This window comes from Rhea americana, unplaced genomic scaffold (genome assembly GCF_003343005.1).
Source record: "Rhea americana isolate MKP2758 unplaced genomic scaffold, rheAme1 scaffold_135, whole genome shotgun sequence".
NCBI classification, from domain to species: domain Eukaryota; kingdom Metazoa; phylum Chordata; class Aves; order Rheiformes; family Rheidae; genus Rhea; species Rhea americana.
The window spans coordinates 545752-573087 of NW_028185428.1; the positions used below are offsets into that span (position 1 = coordinate 545752).

Consider the following 27336-nt stretch of genomic DNA (forward strand, 5'->3'; position numbering starts at 1 on the left):
GTTCAAGATACAGACCTCAACATAGAGGCTGTGGTAGGACTTTTACAGGGCCAGGAGTGCTTTTGAACTGCCAATATCTTCATTTTGCAGCAAGTCAAAACACAAACTTGGTGGCATGGGATTTGGTTTTCTGAGAGGGTTTTGGAGGGGAATTTTACTACACTATAGCATTGCAGGTTTCTTCTGGGATAATGAAGAAGACAGCACAGATCTGTAGGCCAAAATGAAAAGAGAGGAAGAGATCTTACACAGGTAGATTTTGGGTATATCCTGATAAAACAGAAGACAACACACCAGATTAGACCCATCTCATCATCTGACTTTAGGAGAGATGGATCCTGGGCTGGACAGGCCCATACGTCCGATGGACGTCTAGGATCCTTCAGTCCATGAGTTTCCTCTAGCTTCATGCTCTGAATAGTGCTGTTCATTCACTAGGTTGAAATTCTGACCACCCAGAAATATGCAGTTGCYTTTCCTCTTTGTCAAAATAAATAAACCCTTCCTTGTTACTGTAGAGACATCAACAGAGCTCCAGAGTAGCCAAGACCTAAATCTGAAAGGTGGTCTCCAAAAAGGGCGGCCCAGCCCATGAACAGATGTAACTGCAACCACAGAGGAGTGAGGAAACAGGAAATGGGTTGAGGTCATCTCTGTGCCATGTGTGACAGGATGCTGGTACCCAGGGTTCTTCAGCCTCCAAAGATATGTGACTCCTTCACCTATAACGTAATCACTAGGATAGGCAGGTCACCTGGAGCAGCCAGAGCTGGAGATGGGGTGGAGGTTTTCCCCATGCTCCTGATCACAGTGCAGAAGGGTATTCACAAGAATCATCACTGCTCCTAGCCAGGGGTGATGGATGAACTATGGCTGTGCTGGTAGGTCTTTCTTCTGTTCTATGTTCTGGTTTTATCCTGGTTTATGCTGGCTCGTTTCTCCCATCTCTCTGTTATTCTCCAGCCTGTCCTGCACCCTTTCCCACAGTCCCTTGACTGATCCTCCTTTGCATCTCTCAGTTCCTATCCCTGTTGCAGAACCTAATAGTGGGTGTGTATTTAAAATGACCAAGACAAAAAATATCAAATACCTGTGCACACATTGCTGACTATTTCTTTTGCACAATACCTGACCAGATTGCAGACATYTGGGGTGAAGATGTGTGCCTTGGTGTGTTTTGTACTCTTGGGCTTGGCTCAGCAGGTCACCATCCTGAATGATATTCCCAGGCCCAAGGCACTGGCAGTGTCCCCTGGACACAGAGATGTCCCGCACCAGGCAGGAGATGGCAGCATTGCATAGCCCTGGAGATCCTGCTCTCCTGCATGCCCATGCATGGTGTGTTTATTGGCCAAGAGATGCAGACCTGCTTTTCCAGCTCCTCCAAGAATATGTGACTCAAGCCGAAAGCTTCCTAGCTGCTCAGATCCTGTCCAGAGCAGCCATTAACAACAATTAATCCCTCCCCTGCGAAGAGCTGTAAGTGCACCACAGTCCTAAGCTGTTTGTAGATCACGAATAAAAGTAATGGGAGGGTAACTGTGGACAAAAGGGCTTTATGTGTTTAGAGCCTTTAYATGTATCTGAGCTCCTCCATGCAAGATCTACATTCACTTTGAGTGACATGACTGCAGATATGCTTGTTTACACGAATGCTCCTTTACTGTATTGAGGCAGGAATGAGATGGAGGTTAACTTGCTCTTTGAGTATCCTTTTCATTCTGGGGCACCTAGCACAGTCTAGGATGTGACTGCTTTTSAATTTTCTCCATTTCAAATTCATAAGAGATGTGCGCAGACCTATAGTAAAACCTTGGATCTGAATTCCCTGAAACAAACAGGGAATTCGGAGTTGAAATTCACAATTCAAGGCACTGCTGACTGTCATTTCCCCCCTCTTCATTGCTCCTGATCTTTTACTATGGAGTCGTCTTGTAGCTAACAGGGTCCACCGGACAAATCACAGACTTCCCTCTCTGTGTAACAGCCATATGGACACAAGCCGGGAATTTTTTACACTTGAGCAGACAGAAAGTGTTAGTACCACTGTAACTTCACCGAGTTGGAAAGCAACATGGTGAGAGCAATAAAAGCCTTTATCATCATGKAGATACTGTTATGTTAAGAAGATTCCTGTACTTTCTACTGACATAGCAGTGTCCTTACCCAGACCTCACTTTTCTCCGAAACAGTTAACTACCTAAACAAATCAGTGCATAGATCAGATATTAAAAACAAACTTTTCCTCATTCCCATGGTTTCAAGTGCACCAGGTAAGCTGGAATGCAGCTTCTCTGACTGCCCCCATTAAAAGTAGACATCCTGAGCTGGCATCTGTTGTGGGCTTCCCTTCTACATGCATTAGCTTCATTATTGTAGGTRCTTGCCTTCTTTTGAGGATTGAATCATTTCCCAAGTGTAGGCTTGCACAGCAGAAGAAGCCGTGCTGACAGTGAGTGATGATGAGTCACTGGGAATTCACAGTTTTGTGTTCCTGCGAAGAAAAAACTCACAGCAAGAGGACAAAGAAGGAAAGATCATTTTTAAGAGGCAGCAAGAAACACAGGTTCTGGGACACAAGCTGCTGAATCAAAGCAACCTTTTGAAGAGGAGCTAGGTGTAACAGCCACATGAACGCGGGGGCTGCAGAGCTCAGGAGCTGTGGCCATCTCAGGTGACTCTGCCTTTTGAGCTGTGTGGTCCTAATGTGGCTAGAGCCCCCTTAGACTCCTTGTAAATTCACATCTGGCTTGCAAAACTCGCAGGAGAATTGTGTGAGGCCTGTGCAGGATTTCTAGTGCTGCACAGTACAAACCAAACAGACCAAGGCTGAAKGTTAGAAGGATAAATCAGATCACGTCAGACCTAGCAGGGAAGGATAATGAAGCGTATGTTGTGAATGCACAAAAACAAGGGAAAACTCCACTTAGCCCTCAGCCCATCCCATCGTGCTGATGTGCCTTAGATACCGCAGGGCCTCGGAGCAGCAGGAGGACATGAGAGACATATGTTATCGTGAATTCATTGTTTATAGGGAAAAAAAAACCCAGACAATTAACATTTGTGTAGGAAGTGGTTTTCTGCATTTGACAAGAGCCTGGAAACACTGTCAGCCATGCATGGACATATCCCATTAGGGCCATATAAGAAGTGGAGTGAAATGTATGTCGATGTGGTGACTTTGACTCCAAAGCCTTACTTAATGTTTCTAAATCCCAGATGGACACGTTAGAGACACCACAGCATTTGCAGTCCTGCTCGAAAGAGGCTCTAAAGGAGATTTACCCACTTACAAAAAGAGCAGCTTCAGTTGCGTAAGGAATCAYAGCTCACTGCTTTCAACAGGAATGGGACCATTTATGCCAACTCCGAAACACGGGCCCTCAAATTTGTACTGTAATTCCCGGTTTGGGGTTGCACAGCTCAAGACTGATCATGACAAAGGAGAAAGTCCAGAGAAAAATCTGTGAGAGTAACTAAAGGATAGGAAAGCCTTTTGGGAACGACTCARGAAAACTCCGTTTCGGTTAGGAAGGAGAAGTTGAGGCGTGACGTAATCGGAATCTATGGGGAACAATGAAGCAGATTTAGCCAACGTATAACGCGATCCAGTTGCCATGCAGCAAAGGTGGAGATGTTTGGATGAGAACCAGAGATGTGCGATGAAAGAAAAGCACCAGAGGAGGCCTCGGGGTTGTGAAGCGCCCTCCGGTGTCCCATGGCCCCCGGTGGCATTGCAGAGGTGCGAGGCACTCGAGCGGTGAGGCAGGAACCAAGATAGCACCCTGGTTGCCAGGACCCTCTCCAACGAGCGGGGCGCGACGCCCGTCCCCCCGGCCTCAGGCGGCAACTGAGCGGGGCTGCGGGCCACCTGAGACGGCCTGGCCTGGGTAGGCCTCACCAGGGGCTTCTCGCCGGCCCCTTTAAGAACCAGGTGAGGGCACGTATTCGTTTCCCCGTCCTCTTCCGCCCGGACTCGGAATGGCGCCGTGCGCAGGTGCGTCACCGGAACGCAGCGAGCAGCGRGGCCGAGCGAAGAGTGACGCTAGCCATTGGCGGTGAGGAGGGGAGCTCGGCGCGCATGCGCAGACGGGAGTTTCGCCCCTTCTCCCCTGCCCTCTCGCCGCCGGCCCAGCCCCGCGCGCAGGCGTGCTGAGGAACGGAGGCGGCTTGCTCGCGAGCATGCGCAGCGGCTGCCCCCGCCCCGTTCCCAGCGTGCCTTGCGCGGTGAAGAAGCGGCGGCTGCAGGCTGGGGGCATTTTGTGTCCGCGATAGCAGCGGTTGAGAGACAAGATGGCGGCGGCGGCCGAGTGAGGGACCGGCGGCGGCCGGGACCCGGCGGAGCCAGCGGGCTTCGCATTTTCCTTCCCCTTCCCTTCCCCTCTTCCCTTCTCCTCCCCTACAGCAACTCAGTGGCCGCCTCTCGCCTTTCTGGAGGGCACCGAGAGCCGAGCGCCTCCCGGCCGGGGAGCGGGACAGAGCCGCGGAGGGGGGCGCCCGCCGGAGGGGCCCGGCCGGAGCTGAGCGGCGGGGACCAGCGCTTTTTTGTCTGTCCCTCGCCCCTTTCCCTCCCTTGCTCCCGGACGGCGGTAGAGCCCTCTTTCCTGCCCCACTCCTGAGCCYCTCAGCGCCAGGAGGGCCCCTCAGCTGCCCCTCGCCATGGCGAGTAGCAGCGGCTCCAAGGCCGAGTTCATTGTCGGGGGCAAGTACAAGCTGGTGCGGAAGATCGGGTCGGGCTCCTTCGGGGACATCTATTTGGCGATCAACATCACGAACGGGGAGGTAAGGGCGGCACACTCTCCCCCATCTCCTTGGGTCAGTCGGCGCGGTCCCCTCCGCTCCGCGGGGGGGAACTGGAGACCAACGACTGCCTCCCCGAGGGCGGACTTGAAGCCGGGTTTCGTTGTTCTTCCCCCGGGATCCCCTTCTCCGAGGCAGCGGGCGAGCCCGTCTCGCCAGGGTGGCCAAGCCACCCTCCCCGGGGTGGGGGAGAGGGGGCTTCCTTCGCCCAACGGCCTTCACTACCGACGGGATGGCACTGCTCCTTCCGACAGCAGAGCCATGCGACCGTGGTCTCCCCCACCCGACACTTACATAGCTCACTTGCGAGCAGTTAGAAGACCACCATTGTGGGGAAAACGTACTTTGTCTTTCATCAGCGGCCAGAGAAATTTCTCTTCCACCAGTCATCTCTCTCTCTCTGCTGGAGAACACTTTATCTCGTGTTCGTCAACAGTAATGAAAAATAAAGAAGATTCCCTATTTCTTCAGCTCTTTTCTCTTGTTTTTTCTTCCTCCCCCCCACTGCTCTGAGCTGTAAAGAAGAAACACCCACGTATGTTCTTCTCACTCGTATGGATCTGAAGACTTAACATCTCTAGATCAATTTCATTACCCAAGATGGATATTTATGTACAAATCATCACAATGTGGATTTTATTTGAAGACCCAACAAAACTTAGGATGTTGAGCACCAGYTGAGAGCTTAAAAAAATGTATCCCTGAAAGCAGTCATGGCAGGGTTGTGTGAGGGATGTTGAAGTTCTGACCCCCTTAAACCTCAGTGGCAAGTCTGTGCTTGGTGGACACACTGCTCTGATTCCTTGTTCCCTCTTACTGCAGGAAGTTGCTGTAAAGTTGGAGTCTCAGAAGGCTAGACATCCCCAGCTGCTGTATGAAAGCAAACTGTACAAGATTCTGCAAGGAGGAGTTGGCATCCCACATATACGGTAGGAATTGTCCATATATGCCAATACAGTTACTTTCCTTTAATGTTAGTGTGAGGTGGGACTCTTGCCATTAAGGAGACAGGATTTAGTTTGGGAGGAATTGGGCTGGTCGGCAAAATACTCTATGCCAAGCTTTACAACTACTTGGGTACCCCTCTCCCCAAAACTATCTTTGCTTATTTATATTGTGCTTTGCGACTGGCATCTTCAGCAGTTCCCTGAGATATGTGAAATTTTTATAGTGATTAGAACAGAGTGTGAGGCTGTTCTGGTGAGAGCTGATATCCTTGGTAAGGTTGAGAGTTGGGAGCTGGCACTGGAAATGGCTGCTTTCTTTTGTTTTTTTTTTTCTTCCTTTCTTTTTTTTTTTTTTTTTTTTTTTTTCAACTTTTTTTCTCCTTTTTTTCTAAAATTTGTGGTTGGACGTGATTAACCCTCCCCCTTCTCCTGTTGGGACAAGGGACGTGCTCAGGCATGTGTCTTTTCCTTTCATAGTTATGTGCTGCAAGGCTTGAGACTGCATAGAACCTCAACCAAGATTGAAATGGCAGCCCCTTTCTCTTACCCATAACAGATGCGTCACTTGGATTTCCGTACAGTTGAAGTGCCAAGATTAATCCCTCCCAACTGCTCATTATGTGACTTCCTTGTTTCATATTATCTCTGAAACTTTCACACAGTGTTTATTAATTTCCTGATGTAGAAAAAAAATTGCTGCTGTTTTGATACAGCACTAAGAAGAATCACTTCTCTGTATTATTCAGGTGTTATACTAAGTAGTTTAAGCTACTGATTCTATGTATAAGAATAGATTAAATGAAAGATAAGTCTTCTTCGAGAGACTTTATCCAAAAGGGTACTTTTTAAAACTTCATTAATAACTATTTTTAAAGTTGATATTCTAATGTTTGCTCTATGTCATAAAAGAAATTCTTTAAGCTACAGAAACAATTTTAATTTAGAAATTGAGTCAAACTGGGGGTTCCATTTAGTCTGTTAGCCCTTCTCACTTTGTAGTGTGGGTACATTTATGGATCGTGGTACATAYTGTGGGGACATATTGGTTTTCTTTATATTTTAACAAAGCCTGTAACTTAAATCTGCGTTTTTCAGAATAATAGCTTTTTTTCTCTTTTGAAAGCATGACTAGCTGTAGTCCTGAATGTATACTAGAACTATACAACCAAGGCGACAGTGTTGTCTTGGCCATCTGTCCTCTCTATTCAGTACAGCCTTGTGCAATGATAGACTAAATATACCTATATGAAGCAGAATACTTCCAGCTTAAATAGCACTTGTGTGAAAACCAAAATTCATTTTTTATTCTGGACTACAATTCCACACTTTTCTTCAAATTAGTACCTTTTTTCCACAACTATAAGAATAGAAATTGCATATTGGAAAGTCATCATGGTATAGTTGCGTGCTGTAACATGGACAACTGGGAAAGCAGCCTGAGCAAGTGGTATGTACTGTTTCATCACAAAACTGGAAAAGCAAACGTTCTTAAACTGTTTTTGAAAACTAAACAAACCTTTGGTGCTGTAATGAGGCCTGAGGCATAAATTTGTCAATGTATGTAGCAGAAGTGAAGCAGTGTTAAAGGTACACTGTTCAATTCTATTAAAATGATCTTAGCACAGTTTTATTTCAAGCTGAACTACTGGAAATCATCTTACATGTTGCAAAAAAAAATTAGTTTTAGCCTTCAGTTATATCAATCATTTTTAAGGGTCATTCCCCCTCCCCCCAACCAGTGTTTGACAGTATTCTGACTTTGCTTTATGTGTGACCTTTAATTCTGAGACCTTTAAAAGTCTCACTACCACAGATAAATTATAATCTTTTTTTAAACATGCATTTCATGCCCACTCCCAGAGAAATAATGTAATGTTACCAAAATCTGGATAAGAATGGCAAGTGAAACAATACTGGAAACTATTCAGATAGATTAAACATCTTGAGCACAGCATTTCTAAGAATCTATTTGATAATATGAATGAGTTTTAAAGCTTTTTCACTTTCAGATTCTCACAGTGTTAGTCTCCTTTTTGGTATTTGCTTAGAAAATTATCTTTCAGAATATCATTGGAAATACCTGTTTAGTCTTAAGAAACTGCTTTGATTTAAATCTATTTATGTATACAAGACACTGCTTGACAGGTTCTCTGACTGTGCTTCTGTTAGTAGTTGCCTTCTTACTGTATGACATCTGTTGAGGCTTGAAGAAATTTAGAATAGTATTATTATGKTTTTTTTTCTTCTTGAAGAAGCTGAGCAAGGTACCTCGTGCAGCTCTTAGGGCAAAGATTAAAGCATGATGTATTCAGTAGATTCTGAATCTATGGTACTCTGAATCTAAAGGGGACAGCTTGACTTACAGAAAGAGATGTGTCACTGGGTGCTTAACAAGGATATGTCTTTGAATAGATTATTACTCCAAAGTCAAATTACTGTGCATGTTGTTCCAGACAGCTCAAGCTTTTCTGACATGCGTTGTTAGCAGAAACTTGGCTTGGCGAATGTATGACTTTGTCCTTAGGTCACTTTGCATACGTAATTGAAAATACGCATTCTGCCATTGTTTGGTGATCGCATGCTATCCAGTCAGAGTGAGTTGTTCTTGGCTCAGTGTGTTTAGAAGGACAAATCAGGATGAAAGAGTTCGTTCACTTTCAACAAATTTGYTTAAACCTCCCTAATGCGACACCCTTTAGAAATAACAGCATCATCCAATTAAGTAGGACGTTTGATAGCTAATTAAGAAATCGTCTTAGCTTTTAGCATTGCCATGCTATATAAGCTGAGGACAGCAGCACCTTTATCTCAGTTTTGCAGATCTGGGAAGATCTGTTGCATTTCTCATTTAAGGATTAGGGACTTGGTCTTCAGTTTTCTATCTACATTAGTAATGCAGTGGCCAACACTGACTTACTAGAAGTTGCATTACATGACTTTACATTACTAAAGTAGTCTATCTGCTGTCGTTCTTTGGCTCATGAAGCCAAAAGAAAATACGAGATATGGGTTGTTCCTGCAGTTCAGGCACCTGTTCTTAAAACTGAGTTCTTCTGCCCTTTAGATGTGATTCCAAAATCAATAATGGTAAGATAGCATATCTGGAGTGTCACTTGAATTATCTAGAAACACGGGAAGTGTGTGTAGCGTTTGGTTTTTGTTCTTGTTTTTATGGTAGCCTTTAAGGTTAATTTTAGCAGATTGTAAGAAAGAAATGAGCAAAATACAAATTTTGAGTGAAAAGGTACTTCATATGGATTCTGAGAGATTAACTGTGAGTTCTTTTCTGTTGAAGAAGACCAAGGGGATTTGGAATCCTACTGTAACAGAACACATTAGATATATAATTTAACAAAAATTGAGTTGAAGTTGTCTTAATTCTCTGAATATTGTAAACACTTTAGAACTCAATCTTTGGCCTTCCTGCTTGCTGGAATAGCAGTGAAGATACTGAACTTGTTTCAGAAGTTTCACAAAAACTTACACAAATGCTCTAGAGACTTAGTTGCATGTTCTTGAYGTGTAAATTTGGTTTATATTACCTTCATTTTTGACAAAAGGCTCTTGAACCAAGCTTAACATCCAACTGTCTGATCTGCCTTTAGGACACAATGCAAAGTCCACACTGTTCTGGTAGGCTTATTTTCTTTGTTCTGAGCCATCAGCTGTCTCCTTTTTTTCCGCAAAGGCAAAGCATTTTTGGCTGTAGTAGTCTTGTTAACTGGGCACTGATCCCATTAGTTTGAAATATCTGCCTTTGTACCCAAATTCTTGGTTCTGACTTGGAGGAATGCTGCAATGTGTGTTTGTGAGATGATTTTGTGTATTGATTTTAGTGCAACAGTGTTAAAGCACTCTTGACAAGGAATTGTTTGTTAAGTTATCTGTGACAGTCATTCTTGATGTTTTGCTGTTTGTAGTATTTAACAGCTGTTTGTATCCTTTATAAAAAGAATTTTTAGGTATGCTTTTGGGTGTACCTTTGTTCTAAAAGAAAAGTTGGATTCAGAGATTTTTCTCCTGACAGTCTCATGAGATAACTTGTTTTGTAACCTATTTTCCAGGTGAAATGGATGATAAATAGCCACAGCTGGATCTAGTTCATGCAGTGTATTAAAAATGTTGCATTTAAGGGCAGGARGAAAGTCTAGTGAACATAAGGCAGATATTGCTTGTACTCTTGTGTCGGCAAGGGTGAAGAATTATATACAGTACTGAATTGCATGTGAAGCTAATTGAGATGATATTAGAGTTTTCTCATCTGTAAGTTTAAAAACTAAAGCTACTGACTTATTGATCTCTGCAGCATTCTTTTGCAACCTTTAATCAATCCATCTTTATACTTTGAAACTTTTCAATATAGTAACTTACTGCAAAATGCTTTAAAGTTGGGAAATACCACCTTGTATCRCTATCTTCTCAGTAGTGTTGTATATTATAAAATTGCTGATGAAAAGTCAAGAAACACTGAAAATAATTTTTTTGACCTTACTGATCACTTAATGTGTTATTACTGGATGAACCATTAATAACAAATTACATTTAATTGTCTCCACTGARCAGTGTGCACAACGGAAAAACATGGTCAAATTTGGTGATTTTAAGGTGGTTCTCACAGTGGATTTTTCTTTGAGTACTTAAAATTCTGATTTTCTTAAGCAGTGCTTAAAAATCTGCAGATACACCATTTTCAGATGTAAGTTTTAAACTGCTGTCTCAAGGTCTTGATGAACCGTGTTAAAACATAATAGAAAAATATGAACACTTTTCTGTCTTCATTTCATTCGTAGTATGGATACTTTCATCCAGGCATGTAAAGTAATAAGGAGGAAGGTTCTAGCAGTGGAGCATCCTATTACTTAACCTTCTATTATTAATTAAGGCTGCATGCTGAAGGACAGAACTGTTGTACTAGATAACAGGAAAACTCTTGTTCTTGTGATGCAAAGCAGAGCTGAATGTTGGTTTTCAAAATTATTCTAACAATTTTCTAGCTGGATGATGGACATTTCTAAACAAAATCCTAATGTTTTGTAAGTCTAAAGTCCTAGAGTCATAGACTCCTTAGAAACAGCCAAGGTAGACCACAATTTTAAAACAAACGAAGCTGTTCTTTCTCTGATTTTTCTCATCACAGCTGAATCTTTGCAGAAACAGATGTGGAAGCATGCAGTTTCAGTTCAGTGTTAATCTATTTAGAAGAGATGATCAGCTGCAGATGCACTACTGAGACAGTGTATTTTCCTCAGGAGCATTCRCCATACGTAATTCAGATTAATGGTTTACCTTCTCAAATGAACTCAACTTTCTGGATTTTATGGAAGAAATTTCACTTATGTTCTCACTTCCTGCCAGCTGTTAATTTACCTCATTAAACAACTACCAAAGTARGAGGTCAACTAGGTGGAAGTATGTATGCAGCATATCACTAGGCAGCTGAAATGAGCATACTGCTTAGGAGATAATTTGCATTGGCATACTTCGTGTATTCAGATTTCTCTCAAACTGTATAAAAATGATATTTTTATTTATATCCAACTTTGTAACATAGTGTGTTCATGCTGTTTCTTTATTTAGTACTTGGGTGGCCTAATTCATACTCTCTATGGCAACTAACATTAGAAGACATCTGCTAAATATTCTACTTCAGTACTTTAGTCAAGCTATATCGTGTTAAGTTTACTTATATTACTGACTCCTAGTTGGTTAACAGTTAACAAGTGCTTTTCTAGCTTCAGGGAAGATAAACTAGAAATATAAAATACATGGCAATTTAGACCTGAACCTTTTAACAGACTGCATTCCTTATGTGTGTTACCTGAGTACCTGTTACAACTGAAAATAGTGTTTTGATGCAGGCAGAATGTCAGAATGTATTTACTAGTTTGCCTAAAGCATCTTTAATAGTCAGGAGATATCTGCCTTGAGGAGTCTAGAACATAAGACCAGAATGGACCAGTTTAGTCATCCAAATTCTGCTCCTGTTTTAGATTACTATTCCTGTTTTAGRTATACTATTCTTGTGAATCAGACACAATACTAAAACTTTCTAGCCAAGCACCCCAGTGCTTATGATTCTGTGGTTGGAGAGAACTTCTATGCCTAAAGATAAGTTTTCTTATCCACAGTCATTTCTCACTTCTCTTTTTTTTAATTATTATTACTACTTTTAGTAGCCATCTCCCTCTTAAAATCTTTCCACCTTTACTTTCCCTGAACATATCTATAAAGTGTAATTGCRTAATTTAGTGACTGCCGTGCTGAGCTCTTTGAACACATGCTTACAGGGATCACCACCTGCCCATCCATACTTAAAGTTGATTTCTGTCTCTGTTCTGAATTTCCTTCTTTGTGGGTCACAGATTGCATGTGCSTTGAGCATTGGTACTGATACTTCCCAGTTCATGTGCATAATACCTGTGTTTGTTTTTTTGAGGATTACTTACTCTTTTTAGAGATGCCTGATATTAGGGCTGTATGATCATAGGGAGATCTGTGATACTGTCTTCAGTCACATCATCTGACTACTAGTTTAGTGACTTTTCTAGAAATAGTGCTTGCAGAAGTGGAATGCAGTTTGAGAGTGTTCATTTGGTTTCTGGTAGGACAGCTGAATCCTATGTGTTCATGAGGCTTTTCAGGCTTGCATGTTCAGCCTCATGTGCCTGCTGACTTGTCAAGCTTAGTAGTAAGGTGATCTCGGGTGGTTCCAGCAATTCTTTTCAGCTTGCTTGTTCATAATAAATTGTTTTCATTTAGTTTTAGTATCTACTCGTAATTCTTCTGATGATCTCCATTGTTGGCATATGAGCTGTTCCATTTGGTGTTTGAAGGCCAAAACGCTGAGAAATTAACTGCATAGGGCTAGTTAGAATAATTATAGGGTAGAATAGTAACAAATGATAATAGTGGATAAAGTTAATAAAATATTAAAGAAATCCAAGTAGTCCTTTTTTTGAATGTGAATATGATGATTTCTGGATGCTTTATTATATCAGTACTGTGAGAAGTTTTTGATTCCAGAACTCTAGATGTTTGATTTGTTAACTATCCAAGTCTTGTCAAAATAGCACTGTACCTTCTTGCAGTTAGGCATCAAGAGATATTTCCTGTCTCCAAGTATTAACATGGTCATCTTCTTCAGTTGTCTTTGTAATTCCAGTCTGCCTTTTCTCAACCACCACTTGCACAGTTAGAGATCATGGTTGAACTGACAGAAGCATTTAGCAGAGATCAGGTTATTGGAAAAACATCTGCTGTCAGAAGATAACTTTTATTAAGCAGGAACAAAATACAGTCTTTTTATAGTTGCATTTGTGGTAGGACTAGTTTGCTGTGACAGTGAGCTGATGTTCTGGTTAAGTCTCTAATACAGCTGTGGACAAAATGACATGTTCCATAATGGTGACCTTTACTGCCCTAATAATTTAAGAATATGTGAGTKTTTTGTTGTGTGGTTGGTGTTTTTTAACTAGTGGTTATAATGGTATTCAGGGCTTGAGTTAATCTTGATCTGAACTTGAAACATTTCAAGCGAGTTTCCTGAACCCTTTGCTGCCCCTTAAGATTTGAACAGTTTATACAGTTATGCATTTTTTTTTGTTACTTTGCTGTTGTAGTTATTACAACTATTATTGCTGTTAACATAATATGTAACTATGGTGCAGGATTAAGTGACTGGATATCTTGCAGAGCTATAAAAGTGGTACAGTAGCCTGAAACTGGGCCTATAATTTCATATCCTGTTCTTTCTGGATTCTGTTAGTTAGTAAACAGAGGTCAGTGAAGGAGGTTAGCCTGTTACCAACTTCTCCTTTTCAAAGGAAGAAATACCAGACACTATGGTAACCAAATGAAATGTTTTCTCAGTAAAAACCTATTCACCTTTTCTCAAACATAATTTCTTTTGTCTTTGGCATTGTTCAGGAAATACATAGTTGCTGAAGTAGGCATCATATGATTTTTTAAAAGATCTCTGAAGACAGAGGAAGATTTTAAGTTTTGGGTAGACCTGAATGCACTGTTTGCTACTAAGTGCTAGATGTGCATCAGTGCTTCACTTGCTTGCCTCAAGGTTAGTCAAGTCAAGTAGCGTGAGTTTGAGTAAACATTGACATGTGTCATATGATCTGGCATAATGCCCACTTGACTGTATGAGATTTGGAAACCAAATAGTTCTGAACCACTGTATCATGTACCTTACTTGTGCAGCATGGAGATACAGATACTGAAATTCAGGATGTTACAAATGTTTCAGCATATATTGGAGTGTATATCAGGCTGCTGAACCACATAATTTGGGAACTTGCTGACATGGTGAGTCTTAGTCTTTCAAACTAGAAAGCAACTGAAGTCAAATTGACGTCACTGTGCTGGACTTTCAGCCGTGATTTGGTTGAAAGCTTCATAAATGATACTTACTGCATCCTAACTGAAATATTAAACTGRTCTATAGTCTTAAAGAGATAAGACTGGAAATGGTGACGAAGCATTTTTATCTGTGAATGAGCCTGGGCACACCTTACAGCTTACATGTGTACCAGAGTTCTTAATAGAAGTGTCAGTTGTTACTGTGTCACTGCTTGTTTGAGGCTAACTCTTGGCTCTTTATAAAAATACTGTCTGTCTAATGTTTTCTGAAGCCTTTGGTAATGTTTTCTACTGCTAATATTCAGGAAAGTCAATAATAACACGCAGTTTGCAGTTTTTTGACATAAGTGGGTATAAGTGGACCAGCGATACAGAATCAAAATTCCCTTTTTAGGAAATATATCCTACAGGGACATACTCACAGTGGGAGTGAATTGGAGAAATTCACCCCCACCCCCTAAAGTGACACATGGTATGAGTTTGGGAAATTACTGTGAAGAGTCATTACCCACTCAAATTGTACTGTCAAAATTAAGTCTTAGTCCTATTTTTCATTCCCCCCAAACTGCCCCTGCTTAAAATATACTACTGCTGTTGCTTTTTCAACTTTAGTGTGAGAGTTAAAGGATCACTTTCTATACTTCCAGGTGCATATTAGTAATTTACTGTAAATCTTACTAGCTGGTGCTGTGTTAGGACTTCCGGCGATTTCTATTTCAGATTAGTATTTCAGAGATACTTTCATCCTGTTGCCCTAGTGGTTTACACCTTGACTGTGTGCACTACTAGTGCTAGAACTTATTTGCTGAACTGCACTGAATTCGTGCTTATCTGTAATRTGTGTGCGTATGCCATCTTGCATTGATTATAGGAATCAGAGTACTGGAAGTAAAGAGTACTTGCCAAGGTTTTATACATCTTAATTTCCAAAGTTTCCTAAGAAGAGCAAAGACTTTTACTCTTGGCTGCCAGGAGTAGCAGCCACTAGACAGACTTTGAATGGACATGATTTAGCCTTTTTAATTCCATTTACTGTGGAGAGATTTTAAGGAAATGAAAGCTTACATGCAATGTTGGCAAAGTAAACAAAGCACAAGTTACTTAATATACTAGTAAAAGTTTCAGTGGCCAGTAGTGAAATGAAGTAGATAGAAGAACTTCTCTGTGTAAGGAATTGCTAGCAGGTAAACATAACGATGAAATGTTGACAGGTCCAATTTACTGCTTTGTCCTGCAGAGTTTGCTTTCCAACAGTGCAAAATGGCCAGGTGATTAAAATTTTGTTGTGCGTATGCAGAAGTAGGCCAAATGGAGGTTGTACAATCAGCCTGAATAATTGCACTTACTATCCAGAGAGATTGCTGTAGAGGAACCAAATACTTTTCAAATGTAGCTCCCTAGGTAGGCTTCACTTTCATCAGTTTTACTTTTTTTGTGAAGTTGTAACTAACTTTTCTTAGTTGAAGGCAATTGCTTGATCTTTTTTCCCTTATGCTGCAGTCTCTTGGGCATTGAACTGTTACTGTACAAAATAATGAGTACCTGAATTGAGCTTTCATTTCTCAAAGAAAACCCTGTTTTATCTAGGTCTTGATTTCCTCTTTAGAATGCAGATTTTAGAATGCTTGGATTCAGCTCAGCTTATTCTTTCAGACTTGTTCACAACAAACCTAAATTTTGTATGGCAAAAACATAAACAGCTCATTCTTTTAGTCCAATTTTCATTACTGTGGCTTGCCTTAATGTTTCACTTTGAAATATGATGTACTGAGGTGTTCATCTAACCTTGTCAAAATGACTTGGCACTTTGCATAGGTGACTTTGTAGGAATTAAGAAATAGTCTTACAGGCATGTTCAGTAATTCCTGAAATGAAGCTGGTCTGTAACTGAACATGAGCTTTTCTTAACAGTATCTAATTTTGAACCTTTCTCAATCTCCACATAATACTGTATTTGTAAAATATTCCTGTTAGTTGCTTTTGCAATTAAAAATAATTTCTGATCAGTCCTTAAAAGGGCCTATCTAGGCAGAGCTCTTCAGCCTAAAAATGTGCAAGTTTGGTAGCTCTGTGTCAGATTCCAGTGTGACTGTCAWCCTTTTAATAAATTACAGACTTTCTCAAATAATACCATACATCATACTTTCCCAGTTGAGTCACTTGCAACTTCTTTGTAAATCATAGTACTCATTTAATGAGTTTTATAAGTCAAAAAACGTACAAAATGAACTCACCAATACTATAAATACTAACACATTGGAGACAGTTAATTTGAATGGTTGCTTTCAAAATACATAGCTTCAGCCTCTTGACATAAGGGATGAAAAAGACTCCTAGGCTGACCTGTAAGGCTATATGTAGGCTGTGGACCATAATGATGTTATAATACATTGTTTGAAAACTTGATAAAAGTGCATAGTTTCTACTAGAATCCTGACAGTGGGAAGGTACAGGCTAGTAATTCCCAAATTGAATCTGATTACAGAATCTTTCCTTTGCTTTTTGAAAACATTTTACTTTACTAACCTGACAATATGCTTGGAATCCTTTGCAAGAATACTAAGAAATTTGTCTACTTTATCAATAGTAACTTTGTTTTCCGGGCAACCACACATTAGTCTTAATGCCTATCAGCTGTGCTTAAGCTGAAGCACTTCCCTCCCCCCCCTTCATCTGCATGCTCTTATGAAATATATTCTTGGGGTGTCTTACCTTCACCACTGTTGCTGGAAACCTCAAATCTCTTTCAGGAAGCAGTTGCTTATTGTCTAATCCATTGACTGCTAGTACTAGGTCCTTGTCACAAGGACTAGCTGCCTAGGAGATAAAAAGACAGCCTCCTAGCCAACAGTGTGAGAAACCTTTGCAGTGATATGCTGCTCCGCACAGCTTCATAAACAGTATTTTACACTCACGCTCACAAATGGCTATCTGGAATGTGCAGAAGGACTTCAAGGGAGAGTATTCAGGTTCTGTCCTTCAGTGTCTGGTTCGAAGTGTTGGAATTCATGGCTGAGACTTGAAAGAGTAGGAGGCATGACTCCAGTCCTCCTTGGGCTTTTAGATGGTGAAATTCTCTCCTCTCCGCTGCAGATAAAGCAAGACAACACAATGATGCAAATGCTATACATTTATTAGAAGGAAGAATATGGATGGGAGGCCTCTGCTCATCCCGACAACATATATATTTTTTTAAATTTCTTTCTTTGCCCAGAATTGACAGAGCAGGCACAGGTGGATGTCACAGTCCACTTGAGTGTGATGGAAAGTGTGTGTATATGTATATTGTTACAATATTTTTTGACATTTAAATTTCTTTCTTGTATGGTGTGGCAAACTAGTAAAGAATCTTTATCGTCTACTTAATAGGACAGGAGAACTTTATTGCAGTCATAGATGTTACTCTCAATTAGGTGTTGAATTTGGATGGATGAGAATATTTGAGTTATCAGCTTGAGCTGCTTTGGTCTGTTGCAGAGAAGTCATACCTGAAAATAAAACTAAAGAATTTGAGCAAAGTTCCTGTGAAATTGAATAATACAGGAAACAATGACAGGAATGTAAGGTGTCCTGCAGATGAGTTTAAAGTCAGACTTCCTGCACTGACAGCTCAGTATATTGATACATGATGGCTTCTGCTTTGGTTACTTTTTAATTTTAATATGTGATATTTCAATTGCTACTAAAACTTAAAAGCATATTCTCTTAATTTAAAATTAAATGCAGACTCTTTTCAATTAGTGTATTCTGTTTTGTCCTTAGATTTTGCTTGTAGGAAAAATAAATGATATTACTAGCTCCAGTTTTTAGTATTTTAGTCAGCTTTCTAAGTTGAAGCTTATTCCTGTAGAATATTCCCCTATAAAAAAAGAAGGGGGTGAGCATCTCCTGTCAGAGTAACTGGAAAGTGCCTTGGTGCTGATTTTTAGTTGGTCTCGTTGGTGAGCAGAAGTTAATTGAGCTTACACTGACACTGACAGCTTTTTTCTGAGAGTTGATGTCAAGAAGCTTAATGGATCTCATCAAGCTTGAGAATTCAGCACAGCTTGCTTAGAAGTAATAGGGTGCATCTTTTATAATTGTTACTGTCCTAGAAACKCATTCTTTAGCACAAGGATTTTGAAATGTTTGATACTCTAGAACTGTGTGTTTTGAAGGTGACTCTATTTGTATGTTCGGAAGTATGGTAACTGTCTCTGCCACTTGCTAATAATTGAGCTGCTTGGCTCACTAATGTCTCCTAATGGCTAAGGTTCAAATTTGTAAGATTCCTGCTAATACCAAGTGATTTTCTTTGTTGCAGGTGGTATGGTCAAGAAAAGGATTACAATGTTCTAGTTATGGATCTTCTTGGTCCCAGCCTTGAAGACCTTTTCAACTTCTGTTCTCGCAGGTTTACGATGAAAACAGTACTTATGTTAGCAGACCAGGTATGTACAAATCCTACTGTATGCAATTTAAAAACTCTTTAAGTATTTTCTGCAACATGGTTCCTTTCAGGTGGGTTAAATGATGTGTGGTGCTGCATTCTGTATAGTGAAGCAAACGCTTGACCTATAAAGGAACAAAGTAATGGTAAGCTTTTATGTGCTGTGGCAYACCTAGRTCTGTAGCAAGAGTGCAGCACAGATACAAATCTTTGCTGCTGCAAAATGAACGGGCATGGTTTTGGTGATGTGTTGAGAATATTATTTAGAGTAGATTGCCTTACCTTCTACCACTACTGATCTTAGGAGTTAATCTTGGATTCTAGTTTGATCTGGTTCAGTGGAAACCTGTGAAGTGTTGACTAGCCATGTTGATAAATGGGTAATGTGTAGGTTTACACATCTGTTCTCATTGAATGTCATCATCCACTCAAAACCTCCTGCTCTGTTTCTTGTACCAGAGCATGAGCTAATAACTGGTTTGGTTGTTATGGTACTTAAGACAGCTCCTTAAATTGTTAGTGAAGTTGCTACTCTTTACTTCAAACTTAACCKAGGCCTCTAAAACTGGGCTGTGATACTTAAGTTATTTATCGGGAATCACAGAATCATAGAATTGGTAACGTTGGAAGGGACCTCTGGAGATCATCTAGTCTAACCCTCAAATGAGTGGCCTGTACAGGGATCGAACCCGTGACCTTGACATTATTAGCACCACGCTCTAACCATCTGAATTAAACCTAACCCCCGCCTAGATTTAGCCTTTTCTACTTTTTTTTTTAACTTGGTTGTGGGAGTACAGTGTTTGAAATGCTCAACCATATTTATTCTGTTACTATTTAGTACAGTCTTCAGTTACTTTAGAAGACAATATGGGATTCTTGAGCTGAATTTTCAATGGTAGTTTAAATTTCACCTAATATTACTCAATTGATGGTAGTAACAATTTGACACTAGCCAGGTGGTCATAGAATCCCAGGCTCTTAGCCAAGGAAGTTCACAGAAATTGTATGGAGACAAGGTCAGCTGTCCTTTTTCTTAGCTGCTCTATGTGATTGATCTACTTGCTTTAGAAAGAATTGCTTGCTTTAGCTCGAATAAGGATAGTACAGCATTTTCAGGATATCTATATGGCTTTCCTGTAGTATTCCTTTATATGATAAACACTAATCAGTTATCATCTGAGAGCATACAGATAGGCTGTATGATATCACTGCAAGAAACGGACGTTTAGGGCACAGTTCAATAAACTACTGCTAAGRGTATGATGCTGTAATAGATCTAAACCCACTAAAGACTTCGTGAAGTATGTCCTAGTTAAAAAGCTGTACCACAGACACACATGCTGTGATCTAGTACATAGGAAACATCTGCATATAGATGCAGATGTGCCAGAATTTCTTTGCATCTTCATTGCTGGCTGTTTTTCCATCACCGTTGTCCGGCAATAACAATGTGGGCCACAAAAAAGTTGTTACCTGCTCTGTGAAAACTGTGTTAACTGGAAAAGTGATATTTGTAACAGGATGAATGAGTAACAACTGAGAAAAGAGTTATAAAATTTTGTGGTAGGTATTTGAAACCTTTTTTTGAACTACATTTTTAAAAGAAATTGTTCAATAATGGGATATCACAGTCAGACAAAGTAGAATATCTGGGGAGTAGTTTCAGGCACTTGCTCTGCCAGTTCCTGACCAAGACTATATAATTTTTTTTAAATAGCTTAATACTTAAGAAATACATTTCTTTGAACAGTCTAAGAAAAGACTTGGTTTTCCTTTAACAGGCATCTTGTCATCACTTGGTTAATAAACTTCTAGGCTTAAGTCGAAGAGAAAAACAGCACTAGAAAGTAATGCTTTATTTCAAGCTTAAGTGAATTGTATTGCTGTTGTTGAAATCCTAACTGTTCGTTCTTTTTTTTTTTTACAGATGATCAGTAGAATTGAGTATGTTCACACAAAGAATTTTATACACAGAGACATTAAACCAGATAACTTCCTAATGGGTATTGGGCGTCACTGTAATAAGGTTAGTCTAATGCTTTTTGCTTGAATGATTTGAAGAGAGTGACTGTGATAGACTTTATTCTAGCTGCATAGCTTTTAAGAAAACTCATTGCTGAATTGATGTTTTGGATGCTAAAGCCATAATTCTTTTGTGCAAGAACTTGGATTTCCCTGTGTCCACTGCTAAATGCAGTGGTATACATGTGGGTGTCTCTCTCACCCTGTGGGATGGACTTGACTGCAAGATGGTTTCTAGGCTTGCAACAAGGTTATAAAACTAAGCCTTGAGAATACCTGGCTACTTTTCTCGATGGTGGTATTTCATTATTGAGATAACCACTGTAACAGCATTTCTTTTTTTTCCTTTCATGTTAAATTTAACTTTGACTTTGGGCCTGACTTCCTGGGATGAAAAGAATTTGTGCCAGCATGGGAGCTCCTGAGCTATCAGTCATCAGGGCATTAAAGCTTGCAGTGACTGAATGGTCTTCAGCCATGAGAATTGTGGATATGACTAACAGTCAATACATAGATAAATCATTGCCTGTATAAATAAATGAATTTGTGCAAATATATTGATGGAAAACTGTAAAGTGTAGAGTAGCTGAATATGTTGTACAACAAAAACTGCTCTCAGTGAACTTTGATGTGAAGAATAGTGGGAGGGGGWGGTGCTGAGGTCATTAAATTTGTTTGAATGGGTAAACTTAGGCAGAAGTGCATGTTTCCAGTTGAAAACCTTACATAGAAAAATACTGTTTTTCTTTTTTTTTTCTTTTTTTTTTATTTTTAGTTCTCTTGAGTGAAATGCTTAATCTTGCAATTTGTGTGTTGAGCTCGGGCAGACAGGCAGCATTGGCAATGCATTAAGCATGCTACTTAACAGAAATTAACTTAAGGACAAATGCACATGATCAAGCTGTTTATTGGAAGCAAGATTCCCACTTATGTTCTCTATATGCCATCAGAGAATGTCTATGGTCTTTAGGCACTACTAGTATTTAAAATGTTTACCTTTGTTTGCCTGTATGAATGCCAACTTCAGGGCCATGAACATTAGAAGGGGAAAGCTTGATTAACATGAGATTATGCTCTTACCTGAAGAGGTGCAATACACTCAATGTTTAGTTTTAACTATGTTGGAAAAGTTTGTAACAGTACAAAGAAGAGGTAGTTTTCATGTAATGCTGTTGCTATTAGACTTTACTTGTTCCAAAGTTTCATACTTTCACTCTGTAGAGCTCTATTTTTCTCTGCTGTGTTGAGCATTTAGGCTCCTTAATTTTCTGGCATGACTTACCAGTGCAATTAGAAAATTCGAWTTTTTTCCTAGTTTTAGCATGTAATTTCCAAGTATTCTTTTTTGGGCCATTTTTCTCTACTTGTGTTAGCATTGCTGCACTTTGTTTTGTCTTGATGTGGAATAATGGCCTAGAAAATGCTGCTCTACTTATTTTAGTAGAGGAACATGTTAGATTTGCATCAGCTGAAATGGAAAACCAAAATTACCTGTAAACAATGATTTTTCCAGTTTCTTCCATTCGTAAATTAGTTAGGGAGTCACACAGTGATGCACTGAAACACTTTCTTTGAGCTCGGGCTTCGCTAACTGATGCAAGGTTTAAGAGATGAGGGAGATTCTTGACAAAAGTGCAAATTGATTGGTTTACACATTTGGTTATGCAAAATGAGAAATAGGTTGCTTTAGTTTGGAACTAATAGATGCTTTATGTAGGTAACACTTGGCACCATGCAGTATTTATTTTATTTCTTTTTGTAGTTAAGTGTAGTTTGGAGTGGTTGTTGCTGGGTTTTTGGTTTTTTGTTTTTTAAAGCTGTCCACACACTGCTTAAGGATAGATCAGCCACAAAGACTAGAATAGCATGGTAATCTTGTTCCAGTAGCTTCCTATCAGTTACATTTTAAAAACAAAGACAAAATTAATTGATTTTTTTCAAATTTTTAATTTGATGAATGGGAGAGATTTTGCTCCCACTACAAAAGTTAAATTTTCAACTCTGATAGAAATAAGCCCTGCATGCTTATGAAAGTAAACTTTAAGGTGACTAAATGCCTTCTACCTCTTCCTTACTGAAGATTTACTTTTTCTAATGTCTTTTGGGGGAAGGGCAGTTTGTGGAACCAAAGGATGCTTTTGTAAGCACAACTCCAATTTCCTTTTTCAATAGAGCCAAATGTCACCATTGCTATCCCTATTCAAGGCAGTGTCATTTTGAAGTGGCTCGCAGTTGAAATTTATCTTGCCACATCTTTCAAATTTCCTCCTTAAAACAAACAAACAAACAAAAAACGTAGCTTTTGGAAAACTACAGTGCTTGGTGGAAGAAGGATGGCATTTGGCTACCCTGTTCTTTCTCGAACGCCTCGGTGTTGCCTGTCTGCGCCGGCCATTGTTGCAATGTAAGCAATACTGTTTGATGCACTGCCACCCTCTATTGTTTGTTCAGTGTTTAGAATCTCCAGTGGGGAAGAGGAAAAGAAGCATGACTGTTAGTACTTCTCAGGACCCATCTTTCTCAGGATTAAACCAGGTCTGAACTGTCTCCTATTCCAACCTCAACCCCAAGTTCATGTGCTTTATTTTTTGTTTTGTTTTTTTTTTCTTTTCTTTCTGGAGAATGTAGACTTTGCAAAAGCACCTCTTATGTTGGCATTATTCAGACATACTTGGCAAACATGTGACATTACTAAGATGTTTCCCTGTGGCACTCATTTAAATTTTGAAGTTTGAAGTTATTTCTAAACTTGATTTTAAAAGGGAAAAATGTGTGTGCTTGATTTCAAATGCAGAAGCAGGTTTTATTTTTGTCTTTAAAAACGCAAAGGCAAAATTCAAAGGCAATCTGTTCCATGTATTAAAGGAGTAGACATGCCATTCCAGAAAAGTAGCAGGGCTTTGAGTAGGGCTGTCTACTTGGCTTCCTGTAGGGTTCCTGCACTGTCTTTGAATGCGCATGGAGAAATTCTGCTATCACTTCAGTTGAGCTCTTTCCCCAAACAGGTTTTGTTCATGAGGTTTCTAACTGTTTGAGAATTCTCTTATTTTATAAGCGCAGTTGATCAAAATGAGAACTCCAAAATGTTGTGTCTTGGATAAGCACAAGCTTATCTTGTAAAGTTAAGTGTAGAACTGACTCCTTTAAGAGAAGAAGATGGATTGTAAAGAAATGAAGACATATGCCAGTTTCCTCTAGGAGAGCTGGAGATCACTGAGTACAAATCATAGCTCGGGAGTTTGTCCATGAAATCAGTTAGTAGCTTTCCACAACAATAAATCCCGGACGGTTAGCTGTGCTGTGTGCAAACTGACAGACTTGTGTTGTCTGCCTCTCAAACTTACTTACCAGTTGAGACAGAAACTTTGATCTACTTTCCTAGTTGCTCTTGGCAGAAATCTTGCTCCACTTCTCCAGTTTCCTGCTGATCATGCAACAGACAGTGGTATGGTGGTATGAGGTTACCTGTGGAAATACTTACGTGTCAGTTCTGGCTGGTATCGGTCGATTCTGTGCTCATTCTAATCAGATTTATATCTTCCAATTTAACTTCTTTCAAAGTGATCATATTCCTTTAACTCCTGCCCATCTAGAGCAGGAAATAAAGAATAAGCCTAAGCTAAGGAACAAAGTAAAATTCATTGGCGGGTTCAGTGCCATAAAGTAATATCCAGTTACTTGACTAGTGAAAAACAAGACTGCATTGCTCAGTAGATTCTTTTTTTTTTAAAGGCCCTTCTCAGAYATCTTGAATGTACAAAAATTCCTTGTGCAGGTCTAAAATGTTACACTTGTAATAGCTGTGGAAGAGGCAGAGCATCGTTTGCCTTTAACTCTTCAGAGTGCCATGTACCAAGTAAATTTAAGGGTTGGATGCTAAGTGTTTATRTGTTAGAGGGATGCTTTCAATGTTAACTATAGATTCTAGATCTGTGACTTTGACCCTTGATGTCATTAATGATGGAAAGATTCCCAGGATTACAGAAAGCAAGTAAAGACTTCAAGTTCTTTAAAGTGTTTGTAACTTCTTGCGCAGTGAAAATATTCTGACTATGTGCGTAGTGTTTGATTTCCACCCTCTCTGCCCTCTCCCACTCCCCTCAAAGCTCAAGGCATAACGTTTTGCTTAAACGAATTGGCAGAGGTCCTGCAAGAGTACTTATTGCAAACTGCACGTTGGAGGCTGTCAGCAGATTACAAAGATTTAATGAGGAAAATAGGGAATTGAGAACTTCATCTCAAGTTTTGCTTCTAGGACAGTTGTATTTGCTGTATAGTAAACTCATACAAGCTTTATCTGCTTTAGGCGTTCATTATCAAAATAACTAATTTCCTGGTAGCTTTGAAAACACGTTCTTGCTCGCTAAGTGAATACTTGCCTCTAGTGGTAGCTGTATTGGGTGGTACAAAGAAAACAACCCCCCATTACCTCCCCCCAACCCTCTGCCTTCCCAGACTGCTGTCTGACCAGCATAGGAGACAAACTTTTTTGACATCCGCCTGTTCAAAGCATTGAACGAGAAGTGGGGTGACTTTCAGTAGAACAACTTGTGCAAAGCAAATATGGAAGAACCATGCTTTGTGTTTGCATAGAAATTGTGGCAAAATTTCAACTCAGGGTTTTCTGCTCTGACATCTGTGGGTTGAGAAATCTTTTATTTTTTTTTTATTTCTAGACTACTGAAGTTTTTATTAAAAAAAGCTTCAACCTGCTATTCTAAAAAATAGCTACTGTGCACTTCAGGAATCTTCAGTTCTTCAGTATCTTTATAATACTTCCTTGTCAGGCAGCACTTTGTGGTTCACAGCAGTTCTAGTGTGCCCAAATGAGCCTTTCTTCTGTCTCCAGATTCGCCTGCAAGTCAGTCTCTGTTACTTGTTTGCATTTAAAGTCTTATTTTCTGTTCTGGAATCATGTTTAAGGTGATACTGAATAGTTTTTTAGAGAAGTTCTTAACCTTGTATTCTCATCACCTGCCCTCCCCTATTCCCCAATAGCTGCCTTACCAGTATTCATTAATTTATATGGATTGTAGTCCTGATCCTGTAGCATTAATCCCAGCAATGGAATCAGACATTCTGCTTGATGATATGTAGCTTGAAGATGGATCACTAGAACTTGAAATGCTTCTTTATGTACTTCTGCCTTAGCTTTTGTTGCCTAGTCCTGAAATCTTGTCACAAGAAGGTAAAATCTATATTAACCTTTGTAGATAGGCTGACTGTTAGCACACTAATTAGCACATGCTCTGTAGTTGCTAAATACCAAATCTTTATGCAAGCTTGGTTATTGGAAAACTAAATTGGATTCCATATACCAGGCTCCAGCTTCCTGGCTCTGTTTTATTAATAAAATTGACAAGAGTTTTGTGCTGTTGTGATAGTGTACTGGTAGTCTTAAAATGAGCATATGATTGAAAGCAAAGTGTCTTGTTTGCTATTGAAGTTTTTGGCCTTATACTCTGCAGAATGGCCTATGTTCTTTACAGTTAAGTAGAGAAGTATCGCGCATCATTTGCATTTAGTTGCTGAGCTGCCATTAACTACCTGTATGTGTAAACTGCTTCAGTGTGAGTGGGTTTTTGTGAAGTGTACTTTTGCACGTTAATTCCCTTCCTAAATTGTGCATTGTAGTTACTGAGATAGTGATACAGACTACAGTAGTAACACAAAATAGTTTAGAACTAAGCTACAGGTATTGAGTAGCACAATCTAATCTATTCCACTGGATTGAGAAAGGCTTGAACTAATTCAGTATTAAGATTCTGAAGTTGCTAGTTGACACTCTGCAGTGTTACTTTGCTTCATCTAAACTGTAGGCTCTTACATTGTGTGGTTGTCTGAAATTATAGCTAATACCTAGTAAAGGAGGTTGGAATTTTTTATTATGTGGAAATTAATCTATTTTCATTTCTCTTGAAGTTATTCCTTATTGACTTTGGTTTGGCCAAAAAGTACCGGGACAACAGGACAAGGCAACACATACCATACAGAGAAGACAAAAATCTCACTGGCACAGCTCGATATGCCAGTATCAATGCACATCTTGGCATTGAACAGAGGTGAGTTTAAGGAGATTGCTGCTGTGTTCTTGGAGGTTGTAAGATCTTGTAAGATTCTGAAGTTTCTAAACTAATTTCTAGCGCCTGACTTTAACAGAATATACAACTTAAAAATATTTTGGACTTTAAAATGTAGCATATTTCCTCTTTGCTTCAATTTTCTTAAGGTTCCTTAACTCGATTTATTGTTCATTATTATCAATGTCATTAAGCTTACTTGATATGTGGGTCAGGTAAAACAAATGGTAGGTGTAATTTTTGGAGTAAGCACGTGCGTATTGTAGACCTTAAGCTTTTCTTGTAGTGAAATAGCTGTACTGGACCCTTACAATGAAGGGAGGGAACTGCAAAGCACTCTTGTTTTTAGATTCAGTTAGGAATCCAGTGTCCTATCTGGTGACACTGGGAGTTCTGATGTAATTAGAAATAGAGCGTGGTCCATGTTAAAAGTCACTAAACTGTCTAGAAGCAAGCAGTGAAGCAAACAAGTAATGTTCTTTTAATCAAGAGAAGCTGGGCCTGAAGTTCTATGGCAGGATGTTTCAGCTGTTAGTGCTTTTCTTAAATTGTTTACTTAAACTTCTCATATGTAATGGCAGCTATTCCTGAGTCACTGTTTGTGAAATTCTCTGTTTCTTGTCTTAGTAATGGAGACTATCATCCTGTCTTCCAACTCCTGAAATTCACTTTTACCAGTATATAC

General features: G+C 39.8%; 1 protein-coding gene across 4 annotated transcripts in view; it reads left to right on the forward strand.

Moving 5' to 3' along the window:
- Positions 1-4202: 4202 nt before the first annotated feature.
- CSNK1A1 (casein kinase 1 alpha 1) overlaps positions 4203-27336 on the forward strand; it is a 37499-nt gene continuing 14365 nt past the window's right edge. For 2 of the 4 annotated variants that reach the window (XM_085298053.1, XM_085298054.1), the window contains exons 1-6: positions 4203-4782; positions 5623-5729; positions 18421-18547; positions 20477-20575; positions 23023-23106; positions 26494-26633. In XM_085298053.1, coding sequence (XP_085154179.1) covers positions 4660-4782; positions 5623-5729; positions 18421-18547; positions 20477-20575; positions 23023-23106; positions 26494-26633 — 680 coding nt within the window. In that variant the 5' untranslated portion in view covers positions 4203-4659. The remainder of the gene's footprint in view (positions 4783-5622; positions 5730-18420; positions 18548-20476; positions 20576-23022; positions 23107-26493; positions 26634-27336) is intronic. The other 2 variants (XM_085298056.1, XM_085298057.1) reach the window with 1 other exon arrangement.